Raw genomic sequence first — 12,666 nt, 5'->3', positions numbered from 1 at the left:
GTGATGTCACAGATTTTACCACTACAAATATATATTTAATAGATCAGTTTGGGGCCTTCTCAGGGTATAAAGTAAATGTAACAAAATCATCATTAATGTTACTTAAACAAGGGTATAATCAAAACGTAAGTCAGAATATATCTGGCTTTACTGTTAATTCTGAACTCACTTATCTGGGCATCAAAATAGTTCCTTCATTAAAAGATACAGTGGCAATTAACTATAATACAATTCTACAGAAAATTTCTAAAGATTTGGAGCGTTGGATAAGTTTACCACTATCTATTATTGGAAGGATAAGTGTTCTTAAAATGAATGTATTACCTAAACTGTTGTATGTGTTTCAAAATGTCCCACTGGCTCCTCCTGCTGGATTGTTTACCAAATTAGCATCATTAATTAGAGAGTTCATTTGGAACAAGAAGCATCCCTGCATTCGTTTGTCTTTGTTGTATCTTCCCTTTGATTCAGGGGGGTTGAAATGTCCCAATTTTCACTGGTACTATCTGGCTATTCAACTAAGGACAATAATGTTTTATTTTTCATCCCAAAATACCCGTCTTGGGTGTGGGATGGAAGCAAATTCTCTTAAAATACCATTAAATTTGTATTTATACTCTGCACAGCCAAAACAGTTAAAGAAAGAAACAAATAATCCTATAGTCCAAAATATGATTGAAGTTTGGTTTACAATAAAAGAAATGATGAATATTAAGAATAATCTCTCTCAGTTTAGTCCTATTTGGGAAATGCCTTATTTGTACCAGGAAACCTGGACGTAGGGTTCCAGGGTTGGGCAGAAAAAGGTGTTAAGAAAGTGGGTGATCTTTTTGTGATGGAGTAATGGTTTCATTTGAGGATTTAGTTTCTAAATTTCAAATTCCCCAAAAACACTTTTTAAGTATTTACAAATTAGAAGCTTCATTTCTTCCATGCAAAATCAGTCTCTCAACATTCCCCAGTTAAGTAAGTTAGAGGAGTTAATGGTGAAAAAAGGTGGTAATAAAGGTTTAATTTCAACATTCTATAACTGGATTGTATCTGCCTCTCTAGAAACATCAGTTTCTAAGTTGGTAGCTTGGAGAAAGGACCTAAATATCAATATTTCTGAGGAGACATGGAAGTTAATTTGCTTAAAATCACAAAAACTATCGATTAATAGTAACTTAAAGTTATTACAATACAATTGGATCATGCAATTATATATAACACTGGTGAAATTGAACAAATATAATAATAGAATTCCAGATACATGTTTTAAATGTGGAGAAGCCCGTGGAACATTTTTTCACTGTATATGGGAATGCAGAATTATCCGTGCATTTTGGCAGGAGGTGATGAACAAAATAAACCAAATTTTGAATAAAAAGATTGTTTTAGATGTAGAAATGTTGTTATTACATGTGTATTCTAAAATCTTAAACTAAGAACCCATCAAATTGTGTTTATGGATTATTGTATATTACAGGCAAAACGTATGATTGCATTAAATTGGAAAAAATTAGATCCTCCTGCTATTGGTGCTTGGATAAATTCTTTGGCACAGTGTATGGCAATGGAAAGGATAACGTATTTTCTAAAAGACAAGTTAACATATTTCGATGAAATTTGGAAGCCATTTAAAAACTTTATAAAAGAAGTAAACATCGGACAACTCCTGCAGGAATGTGGATGAGGAGAAAATGGTTTAGTATATGCTAGCTATTTTTTTTATTGTTCATGTCTTGAAGTTGTATAAATACCACATATTGTACAAATGTATATATATTCTATGTGTTTTGTTTTTCCTTTTATTGTTTTTTTTTTGTTTGTTGTAGGTTTGGTAGAGAGCAGGGTGGGAGGTGAGGGTGGGGGAAAGGGTTTCTATTACTACAGCATATTACGGGGAAAACAAACCTTTGTATGCTGTTGCAAAAAGCAATAAAAATATTGAAAACAAATATATATTATTTTGAAATGAAAAAAAAAACATGCTTGGAACAAAGTAGACTTTTGCTTTAGACTGTGGACTTGAAATGGTTGTAAAATTAATTTGGCGGCACTTTTTAACACAGCTTGAACTTTTTTTCAGTATTGAAATTTTCATGTGGTTCCTTCCTGTTCTTAAGTAGCTATTTGCTCAGATATTTGCTCAAAAATACTGGCAGATTTATTTTTAATATTCAGAGTTTGATGGTAAATTTTTTGCCAAGTTTTCTTAAATATGCTACAATTAACTCGTCACAAAAAATGATCAGTTATTTAGTTTAAAAAAAAGCCTTTATTTAAGTGTTTCACTCAGATGAGGTCCTGCACTTTAAAACAATAATACTACAAACTGCTCTTTTTTTCTAAATGGTTTTCTACTCTTGATGCATTTATCACTTATAGTATAACTCCCGGCAAGAACAGAAAGAAATAATAAAATGGCAACAAGATATGATAGTGAAAATTTATTTAACATTCTGGTTGGGAGCATTTGAAAACATTTACAAGAGACGGATAAAAAAGGGAAGGAGAATACAACTGAATACTTCTCAGACACATTTTTACAGTTAAAACACTCCTGCACTGTACACTCGATTCAAACAGAGAGAGAAAAAAAAAAGCTTTACACCTCATGTCACTAAACAAGTAAAGGTTCCAATAACAGGAGACAGAAACTGGTCGTTCACTTCTCCTCCTTGCCTTTGGTTTTCCTGTACACCATCTCCCTGAAGCTCGACAGGATCTTGCTCTCTCTCTTTCTCCTCTCCTCCTGGTTGAACGATGCCAGGGCTCTCTTTTCGTCTGCGCTGTAGATCTGGTTTTCCTTTCTCAGACGCACAGCCTCCATACGACGATGTCTGCAGGGCAAAAAATTTGTCAATATTACAGGAAGAAAAGCTGAACACGCTCCTGGATCTGCTCAACTCAACCCAGCCTAGAGCACAAGCTAAAGCAAATGTTACAATGTGCAGAGATTAGTAAAGAAATTAAACAACATTTTGAAGCATTTGGTAACTTTTGCTGCACATATATGTTTTGAGGTTTGGTTTAAAATCAACTGGAAATGCCACATTTTCACTGATTCCTTTACTTAACCCATGTTTTAACTCACCATATAGAGCCTCTGCTGGGAGAACACATTTTATACGTTGTTGTTAAAGTGTGCCTCATTAAAACTACTAAATCAAGAACCGCCTTTTTACGGAAATCTGCGTATATTAATGTAGTAATGCAGAAAATGTTAAATCCAGATGGTGACTTTTGTTTTGGCCAGGCAGTGGACTTGTGAAAAGAATCTTCACCACAAAATCGTGTTGATTTGTTTAATATGTTTGCATGAATCGGACCACAGCTGAGGTGAAAATTTTCCATTTTCTAAACATTACATACCTGCTGCCACTCATGACGTAACCAGACTTCTCAAAGTTTGCGATCTCATCGCTGGTGAGACCGATCTCTCCTCTTCTTGGGATACGTTTGCCAGCTTTCACGTACTCTGCCATGGCAGCACCTTCACCTGGCAACAGGGCATGACCGAAACTGGAGGAAGGAGAAAAGAAAAAGAAGCTTTTATCAAAAATTCTGCCAAATGATTTAAACAAGTTGTGTAGTGGAAATGCTTAACAGAGTCTGTCTTATTTTGTCACATCTGATAAACTGAATCACAGTGATTTCCATTTTTTATAGCCTAAATAAAACTGAAAGAACCAATCAATAATCAGCAGTCTTCAATAATGTCAACTCTACTATCGCTTTTTAAAAAAAATCCCAGTCTTCAAGCTCACCATTTAGCTAGCAAGTTTGAAAATACACAGCTTGCCTCTGTTATTTTTTTCTGTTTTCAGACATTTAATCAGTTTTCTGTACTGTACAGGTATGCTCCACTGTAAACAGCAGTTGTGTTTTGGAATACAATACAAACTACATTAGGATTAGATGCTCTCCCTGTTTGTTAATGCAGGAATTAACACAAACAGAGACTCACTCCAAAGGTCGATCATTCTGAGACATGTGAGTGAGAGGAGCTTCGGGGCCGACGACATGCTCATCAATGGAGGTTTTCTCCACCCACAACACCCCATTGGGATCTTCCTCCTCTTCCTCCTCTGAGGCCTCGCTGCTGGAGTCGCTGCTGGACTCCTTCCGGCTTTTCTTCGCCTTCTTCTTCTTGGACTTCTTAGACCTGACGAGAAACGGGATGCTTGGTGAGTCAAATGGGCTGTTACCATGTCAACAGAGCTGGTGCACAGCTTCGTATCAGAACATACTTTTTGCTCTTCTTTTTCTTTTTCTTCTTCTTTATTTCTTCTTCTGAAACACAAAAAACAGTTAAACTGATGAATCTGATTAGAGAAAAAAACAAAACAAAACAAAACAAAAAAAAGCGTGCTTTTCGTTCATCTTACCATCCGAATCTGATTCAAGCTCACTGTCCTCTGAGTGCTTTTTGTTCTTTCTCTTCTTGGACTTCTTCTTCTTTTTCTTTTTCTTCTTCTTCTCTTCTGATAATAACAGACAGAATGGTTTTGTTATAAATTCACAGAAAACGTTGCATTGCTGTAATTTATATGTGTCCACACTCTGTGTACCTTCTGTGCTTGATTCTGAACTGCTGTTTTTCTCATCTTCTTCAACTGGTGTGAACTCATCGGAGCTGATGGAGGGGAAAAAAATACAGAAAAGAATTTTTGATACCTGAAAATAAGACAGAACAACGCCTGATGTCTCTGCCAGGGTGCCAATAGGTATGACACATCAAGATCTTTTAAATAACTGCTTAAATAAAATTTAACAGGAAAAGTAAGATTAAAAAGGTGAAAAATTGGTTAAAATGAAGTCATTTTGAAATAGAAACTCTTACGGTGATGAGACTAAAAACATCTAAGACCAAGACACACAAAATTTAAGCCAGTTTTAATTAAAAAAAAATATTTTACAAATAAATATGACCGTTTTATGGACCTGTGTCTCCACAAACCCAACACAAAATTAACAGTATGTTCCTCACTTACTCTGGCTCTTTCACTCTGGGTGAATATCCCCAAACTTCAGGACAACCCAGCTCGCCGATCCTCTCCCTCTCCTGCAGACGCCTAAAACATAAGTTTGCAAAAACAAAAAGGTGTTTTTAACTGAAATGTCAAACTACACTTAGATTAGCTGCAAATCAAAGGAGGACAGCTTCCATCTATTTGGTTTTTGGTAACAGATACATTGAAGAGCCCTCCACCTCCAGTTCACTGTTCATCTGAAGTGGTGGCACGTCATAAAATGCACCAATAGGCACGTGTACCTGAGGACTGATTTGTATTATGGGAATTGCAGGGTTCAGGCTTTGATAGCTTTTCACAGTGATGTTGGACTTTTCATACCTGGCGATAAAGGCCTCTTGTCTCTGCCGCTGAGCGTCGTCCCTCTGCTGCTCGTAGTAATAATCATCCTTGAGGCCGCCGTGTTTTCCCGGAGGCTCGGACCAGTGGTTGCTGTGGTTGTGGCTGCTGTTGTTGTTGTTGTTATGGCGCTCCCTGGACCGGGACCTTGACCTTGATCTGGATCTGGACCTGGAGCGGCTACGATGAGGGCTTCCTATGCGGATCCGTCTAATGTTTCTGGCCTCTTTGAATCGACGCTCCCGTTCCTCGCGCTCCCTCTCCCGGTTGCGCGGCTTAGGGAGTTTGGGTCCGAAGCTGTCCGGAGACAAGCTCCGGTCGCGGCTGTCGCTGCGATGGCGACTGCGGGAGCGGGTCCGAGGTCTACGGGCCCGAGGACTGCGTGACTCCCCACCGCCGTCAGAGCTCGATCGATCCGACAGAGGCATGTCCTCTGACCGCGAGAGACTCACTACAGAACGGGGTAAAAAGTAATTAATTTCAATCAGTATCTAACGGTAGATTTAAAAGATGTCGCACTCAGTTTGTCTTCTTCTCCCTACGCAGGCGTTTAATAACAGGAAGTACTGGTTGGTCCGTCCCAAAAAAGAATCCGACGTCACGTGTCATCCAGAAGAGTTCCCAACATACTGATATAGCTCAATTTTCTTGCATTAAAATAATGTAAAAAAGAAAAAATCCTCAAAACTTGCAGAAGTACTAGTAATATGTATGGAATAAGTCCTAGTAAAACCAGTCAAATTCGTTTAAGATATTTATCTATGTTTTATTTTGGCTTATACTTTCTTTAAGTTTTTTGAATAGTTTTATAGGGAAATATTTGCTAACAATGCCTGTATGTATACTTGAAGACAGTTTATGTGCATGTCAGTATTTCCAGATGACAAAACTGAGAAGGAAAGCCTAACTAATTTAATTTGTGTCTAAATATACTGTGTACTATTGATGAATATGTATTGTGAAAAACGAAGTATGTATTATACTGAAGTGTATAATATAATCACTATGTAAAGAAAAATATTACAGACTGTTGTTAAATTTTTTACTCTAAATTCATAGCAACAGTAACAACCATAACAACAATATAATTTCTTAGGGTCGTTTTGATATCGTTTTTATTTTTTCAAAATGTTAAGCTGGAGTTTACTTTTTATTAGTTTCTGTGTAAGCTTTAGATTAATTAATCACTGTTTGAAAATTTTTGTTTGTACTTTTTTTTTTAAATTCAGTAATAATTCTGTTTTAGTTAGCCTATTTTTCACTATTTTTCACAGGTAAACATGGGATGAATAAGCAAAAAAATCATGAATTTCATATCAGGTCAAAAATTTTTATTTATTTATTTCATTTTGCATTTAAAAAACAAGGTCGGGGGTTGGGTGGGGGTGGTCCGAGTTTTGTGGCTGTGAAGAACTCAACTTCCGTTTTTTCCCAACGCGCTCACGCGCCACCGGAACTACCGGGGTTTAACGACCAACACACGGCCGTGTCTCCTACTGCTCAACTCAACATCTCTGGAAACTGGACTGCGAGTTCACTTAATTTGAGTCTTTTTACCAGCAAAGAAACAGAGCAGCTCGGCACGTCGAGATGTCGTTGTCTATAGTTCAAGTTAAAAGAAAAACGGAACCCGTGAGCAAACCCGTGGAGGAGAAATGCGCAAAGGAGTACTTCTTCACGGAACTGGACACCACTGCTACATGTCTCATCTGCAAGCAGAAGGTTTTATTCAAGGAGTTCAATATGAAGAGGCACTACGACGCAAAACACGCTGAAAAGTATAACCCATACCAGGGCCAGAAGAGGAAGATGATGTACGATCAACTTCAGAGAGAGTTCAACGGCCTTTCACCGCCGGCTTCCAGCCTAAAAAGAGAGGATGAATTCAAACGCTGTTCTGCAGGTACTTATTAAATTGACCGTTTATTCACCTGTGACCATTGTGAGCTTTTATTTTGAAAGCGAGACTTATGAACCGGCAGTTATCGCGCTGCTAACCGGCGTGCAAAAAGTAAGCAGTTTCCAGCTGAAATAACCTCAGAACTGAGCTTTATTTGTATTTATATACAGCTAGGACGATGTTTTTAAATGTACTTTAAAGCCACATAGTTTGCATTTGAATGCTTATAATCGTTTACGACGGCGACTCCTGGTGGCTGAGAATGAAAAGTGAGGCTCTCTGTTGTTGTTAGCCATTGTTTGTAGTTCATTAACATATCCGCTGGCTGCCACCCTGCTCACTCCTGACAAAATCATCAAGGTTTGCAGGTAAACCTCATCAATTTAACACTGCTGTTAGAGAGGATTTCGATTTGACCTCTATTCTACTAGAGACATGCTAACAGGATGCTAAACAGCGGGCCGCGATTCATTAGGGAGGAAACGGTGCTACCTTTGTTAGCAATAGATGCCTTAAAAGCTAAAGTAGAAATAATAATTTCGCTCTCAGTGTTGCATCAATACCCCTTTAATGTTTTTTTAAATATGTTCCTCAGTCTGCCTTGTGTCAAAGGGGCTAAAAATATCAGGCAAATTAACGTTTACCTAGCGCCAGCTAAGGGACGATTTTGTTTTTGTTGCCAGGCTAACATAATTAGCATGTCTGACATTGTGTGCACAGAAACGGAATCATGCTGTCCAAGATTATAATTAACAAAAACTAAACTTAAAAACATACAGATGATCACTTTAGGTTTAGTCTTTGCTAAGGAGATGGTTATACACTTGGCTGTGACTGAAATTATAATGCATGATCTAAACTGCCAAAATGTATATCCTATAATACAGTGAGTGAAAAAGACACAAACGTAACACTGAAACCGATAATAGCTAAACTAAACTAAAAAACCCACCCTGGATACCAAGAACTATATTAAGATTTTTTTTATGTGCATAAATAAATCCACTAACAAAAATATAGGAGGCCAAGCTGGAGGTGGCAGAGTGGAAGATTTTGCCATAATTAGAAATTAGTATGTCAGAGGGACATGTGCATAGGAAGGTTAGTGGATATACTGGACAAAGACTGCTGAATGTGGAGCTGCCAGGCAGGAGGATAAGAGGAAGACCACAGAAGATAGATTGATGTAGTACAGGAAGATGCAAGGACACAGTAAGATTGGAAATGGAATCAGCAAAAAGAACAAGATGCATTTAGTTTGTAATTTTTGGAAGACATTGCAGTAGCAGAGTAAAGTGTTAGCTTAAAAATTAATTTTTCAACTATACTCTTTTACATTATACACTGTTACACTGAACCACTTTCTCTCCTTTTTCCATTATTCAGTTTATCAAGCAATAAACGATTTATTATTTTTATTATTATTAGTTGAAACAGTCGCCCCCAGATGCTGAGTTAACAGACTGACCAGTGAGTGAACCGTTTCTATCCAAAAAAACAGGACCCTATAGCTCCTAGACCACCATGACTAGCTATACAAAAACATGAGCCATGATTCAGGCTGAACGTCCTCATGTAAATTTTCTGGCTTGTTTTGGTGTTCCTGTTAGAACTGGAAATGCAGGAAATGGCAAAACTGAATTTGAGCCAGCTCTTTGACTATCTGTTGACATAACTTGTGTAACTCACATTGCTCTGCATGGTGGCAATGGTAATATGATAAGATCAACTTTATTGATCCCAAAATTTAGGAAGAAACCAGTAAGAAAATGGCTTAAATAAAGTAGATTTGGTAAGGAAAATATCATAAAAACTGACCAAATATAGTTGCTTATTAAGTTAAAAATTACACAAAATGTGAATATTCAATTCAAATCTAAAAATGAACCTTTACTTTGTTTATCTTAATTTAGTTTTTTTTAATGCCACTTAACTTTTATTTTTTAATTGTAGTTCTGTCTTTTTAAATTAAAAAAAATTAAAATTCTTTAAAATTTTTTGTGCATTTCCTTTTATTTAGTACTTTGTGATTGTTGACTCTGTGAAAAATGCTTTGTATATGAATAAATGTTACTTGCTTCACGTTGTTGTGCATTCACAGGTTTGATTATGATTTGCTTTTTCTCTGTAGACATGCCGAGTCTGAAGCTGATATCTGCGACCGACACACAGTACTCAGCAGCTGTGCTGAAGAACATGAATGAGCAGCGGAGCCACGGATTATTTTGCGATATCACCATCATTATACAGGACAGGAAATTCAGAGCTCACAAAACTATCCTGTCTGCCTCGAGTACGTATTTCCACCAGCTGTTTACCGTGGCCGGGCAAGTGATCGAACTGAACTTCATCAGGCCTGAGATCTTTGAGCAGATTCTCAATTATATTTACAGCTCTAAGATTGTCAGAGTCCGCTCTGACATGCTCGAAGAGCTCATCAATGCCGGGCAGATACTGGGAGTGAAGTTCATTGCAAACTTGGGTTCACCATTATCACAAGTTAAGGGTCTTCCTGGTTTGTCGAAGGAGGCGGAAAGCAAAAGTGACTCATCTACAGAGATGATGCCGATCATAACCGAGTCCTTCTCAATATCTGCGGAGGAGTTCAATCAGGTAAACAAGCCTGCAGATAACGAGGAGGACTCGGACAGCGACGTTCTGTTTGTCTCGAAAACAGATAGTCAAAACAAAGCGGTTGGCTGTAGTGAGGTCATTGATTTGGAGAAAACGGATTCAGAAAATGTGCCGTCAAGCCAAAATGTAGAATCAAATCATGCAGCTTCAGAATGCGAAGACAAAGCTACCAGCCCCTCGAAACCCTTTGCTACAAATCCTCCCAGCATCAGCTGTCCTAAACCGATTTTAATAGACAGCAGCCCTCTACAGAGCCCGGACAGCAGCTCCAACAACTCGTCTTCCCCTGCCAGAGTTTACTCAGGAAGTGCTCCTACAACACCAGCCAGAACAAGCAGTTTGACCCCAGAGCCATCGAGTGCCTCTCAGCCCTCTGAAAACAGCGACATAATGGGAGTCCACAAGAAGCAAGTGTCTACTTCATCTCAGCAGGGGGACTTCAAAATAAGACTCTCTGATTTATCAGAAAGTTCAACACTTCAAACAAATGTTCCCAAATCTGCTATAACGGGTAAAAAGACAGTGACACTCAGCACAGCCACGGAAATCGACTCTATTTCATCAGGCTGCAAGGTGTATGCCAATATTGGAGAAAATACATATGACATTGTCCCGGTGAAAGAAGATCCAGGCGAAGGAGGCTCCAAAGCCAATAAAGGGAAGAGAGCTTTTATGGCGACACCATTGAAACCCTTTGAAAAAACACCCGTGTCACCCAAGGCAGGACCAAACAAGAAGAGGACCAAAACGGAGCTGGAGGATCACTACGAGCTCATCATGGATGGAAAGACTTTCTACGTTTGCATTGTCTGTAAGCGCCCCTACGTGTGTTTGCCCAGTCTGCGCCGTCACTTCAACACCCATTCGTGGGAAAAGAAGTACCCGTGTCGTTATTGCAACAAGGTGTTTGCCCTGGCCGAGTACAGAACTAAACATGAAATCCACCACACAGGAGAGAGGAGGTACCAGTGCTTGTTGTGCAATGAAATGTTTATAAACTACCAGTTACTCTCCGCTCACTGCAAGCAAGTCCACAATCAGGATCCTTGCGGGAGGAAGGAGAAAGACGACGGCGGCAACAACTTGTACCGCCTGCTTCCGTGTAAAACAGTGCAGATGAAGTCGTACTCGTGGACTACAGATGGGCCAGGGGTCCCAGTAATATCGGAGGACGGCAGCGTGCATCACATAACCTCAGTCGGCGAAGCAATGCACTCGTCCACCCAAAGCAGGATGTTGAACTGGGACGACATTTTCGTTGAGCCCGACGCTCACATGGCGCCTAACAGCCGCGCACAACCGGAGACAACTATGAACACGCCTCCACAGGGTCCAGCAGAGTACTACTAAGCACAGCTGGCACCACTCCTTCTATTATATGTGCCTTTTAGGTGCCCCTCTTTCTCCTCTGTTCCACATCAACAATATTTTTACGCAATTCTTAATAGTTTCAGCTGTGCGGTGCGGTCTCATTAGTCTGTCATTTGAAATTAGTGGACTAATACTGTAGTGATAACACAGGCACTAGTTTGCTGGTGGCTCTCAGTTATATGGTGAACGATGTAATGGGACCGTACCTCTCATGTTCCTCTGCTTTTTTTTAAAAAATGGCCATGATCTTTTACATTAAGCGAGCACAGAAATGGAAGTGGTTCAAACATGATAGAAATGAAGAGGTTTTATGAATGAAAAGGCAAAAAAAAAGTAAATTTAAAAAAAAAAAAAATTCATAATATGAGGTCACTGCTATTCTTGGTTCAAACCTGTGCTGATGCTCTGTATCTGTATTGCCCAGAATATTTCCGCTGAATGAGCTGAAGCACAAATGAAACGTCTGTTTTTGTTTTTTAGTTTTATTTTTTTAACAGGCTGCATTCCCTTAATCATGAAATGACGTTAAACGGAGGCCTGTTTAATGAAATGGAAATGGGGTTACCTTTTTAAAGTGATGTATGAAGCCTTATTGTGTGTATGTACAGCCAGTTTTGGTTACATTACACATGAAATGATGAATTTTCAGGACCGATCATTCCCGTTTCTGTTTTAAATCTAATTCTGTACGAGAGAATGTTGATTATGAATTTAATTATATTTGTATTTTGTCATCCTGGGTATGCAGTTATTTAATTTTTGTAGCACCCTGGAAAAGAAAGTTTCTGTCTGTTAAAGGGGACCTGTTAAGATTTTTGAAAATATACGGTTACAGCAGGGGATGCTCATATTAAACAGGGTCGGTATGTAATCTAAGGATCTCATTCACTCCAGTGGGTCTGTGTCTCACCAGTGGGCCTCTCCCCAGTCTCAACATAGGAGGAGCTTAATCAGCTTGTTTCAGACTAAGGCCCAGTATAAGATATGCGAGTATATAAATAAGGATTATTTTGTATCGGGGGTCATACAAAGCCACTGTAGCGTGGAGCTGCAAATGAGCTTAATAGTTCCTCTTTAAATACATTGTTTATTTTTATTTGTATTTCTGTCGTTACTTTGTCACTTCCCTTTATTTAAAATTGCAAAATCTGCCCGGCTTCATATAGAAAGCTAGAGATTTCTCCTACACGTGTGACGATAGGATGGAAATAAACTGAGCTTTATTACAGTCCATAGCTGTAGCACTTAGCTTTCAGGCAGAAAACTCTTTGTTATAACTTTTCCGCTCTGTTTTTCACTGTGTCAGAGGGTAGTGATTGGTTAGTACAAGTAGTGCTAACAGGGGAAACTGTACTTTGTCATGTCATCATGCAGGGTTTCTTTTTAATAAACAGATTAACATCA

General features: G+C 38.6%; 2 protein-coding genes across 4 annotated transcripts; one reads left to right on the top strand and one right to left on the bottom strand.

The window, feature by feature from the left end:
* Positions 1–2,417: 2,417 nt before the first annotated feature.
* LOC116317585 (NFKB activating protein) lies at positions 2,418–5,950 on the bottom strand. Of its 2 annotated transcripts, none has more exons than XM_039620166.1 (8): positions 5,340–5,950; positions 4,980–5,060; positions 4,557–4,621; positions 4,374–4,469; positions 4,236–4,278; positions 3,953–4,150; positions 3,358–3,507; positions 2,418–2,825 (listed from the first exon to the last, which is right to left on the bottom strand). In XM_039620166.1, the coding sequence occupies exons 1-8, from the start codon at positions 5,783–5,785 to the stop codon at positions 2,651–2,653; spliced, it is 1,254 nt and encodes a 417-aa protein (XP_039476100.1). In that variant the 5' UTR covers positions 5,786–5,950; the 3' UTR covers positions 2,418–2,650. The 2 variants fall into 2 exon arrangements, with proteins under 2 accessions (XP_039476100.1, XP_039476102.1); XM_039620168.1 differs by having other exon boundaries at positions 4,236–4,275.
* An 839-nt stretch (positions 5,951–6,789) lies between these two features.
* On the top strand, positions 6,790–12,666 carry zbtb33 (zinc finger and BTB domain containing 33). 2 transcript variants are annotated; one of them, XM_031736407.2, is made up of 2 exons: positions 6,790–7,260; positions 9,389–12,666. In XM_031736407.2, the coding sequence occupies exons 1-2, from the start codon at positions 6,948–6,950 to the stop codon at positions 11,239–11,241; spliced, it is 2,166 nt and encodes a 721-aa protein (XP_031592267.1). In that variant the 5' UTR covers positions 6,790–6,947; the 3' UTR covers positions 11,242–12,666. The 2 variants fall into 2 exon arrangements, with proteins under 2 accessions (XP_031592267.1, XP_031592268.1); XM_031736408.2 differs by lacking the exon at positions 6,790–7,260 and adding an exon at positions 7,346–7,625.

The sequence above is a fragment of the Oreochromis aureus genome, linkage group 2, assembly GCF_013358895.1.
Source record: "Oreochromis aureus strain Israel breed Guangdong linkage group 2, ZZ_aureus, whole genome shotgun sequence".
Taxonomy (NCBI): domain Eukaryota; kingdom Metazoa; phylum Chordata; class Actinopteri; order Cichliformes; family Cichlidae; genus Oreochromis; species Oreochromis aureus.
This window is presented reverse-complemented; position numbering and strand designations above follow the sequence as displayed.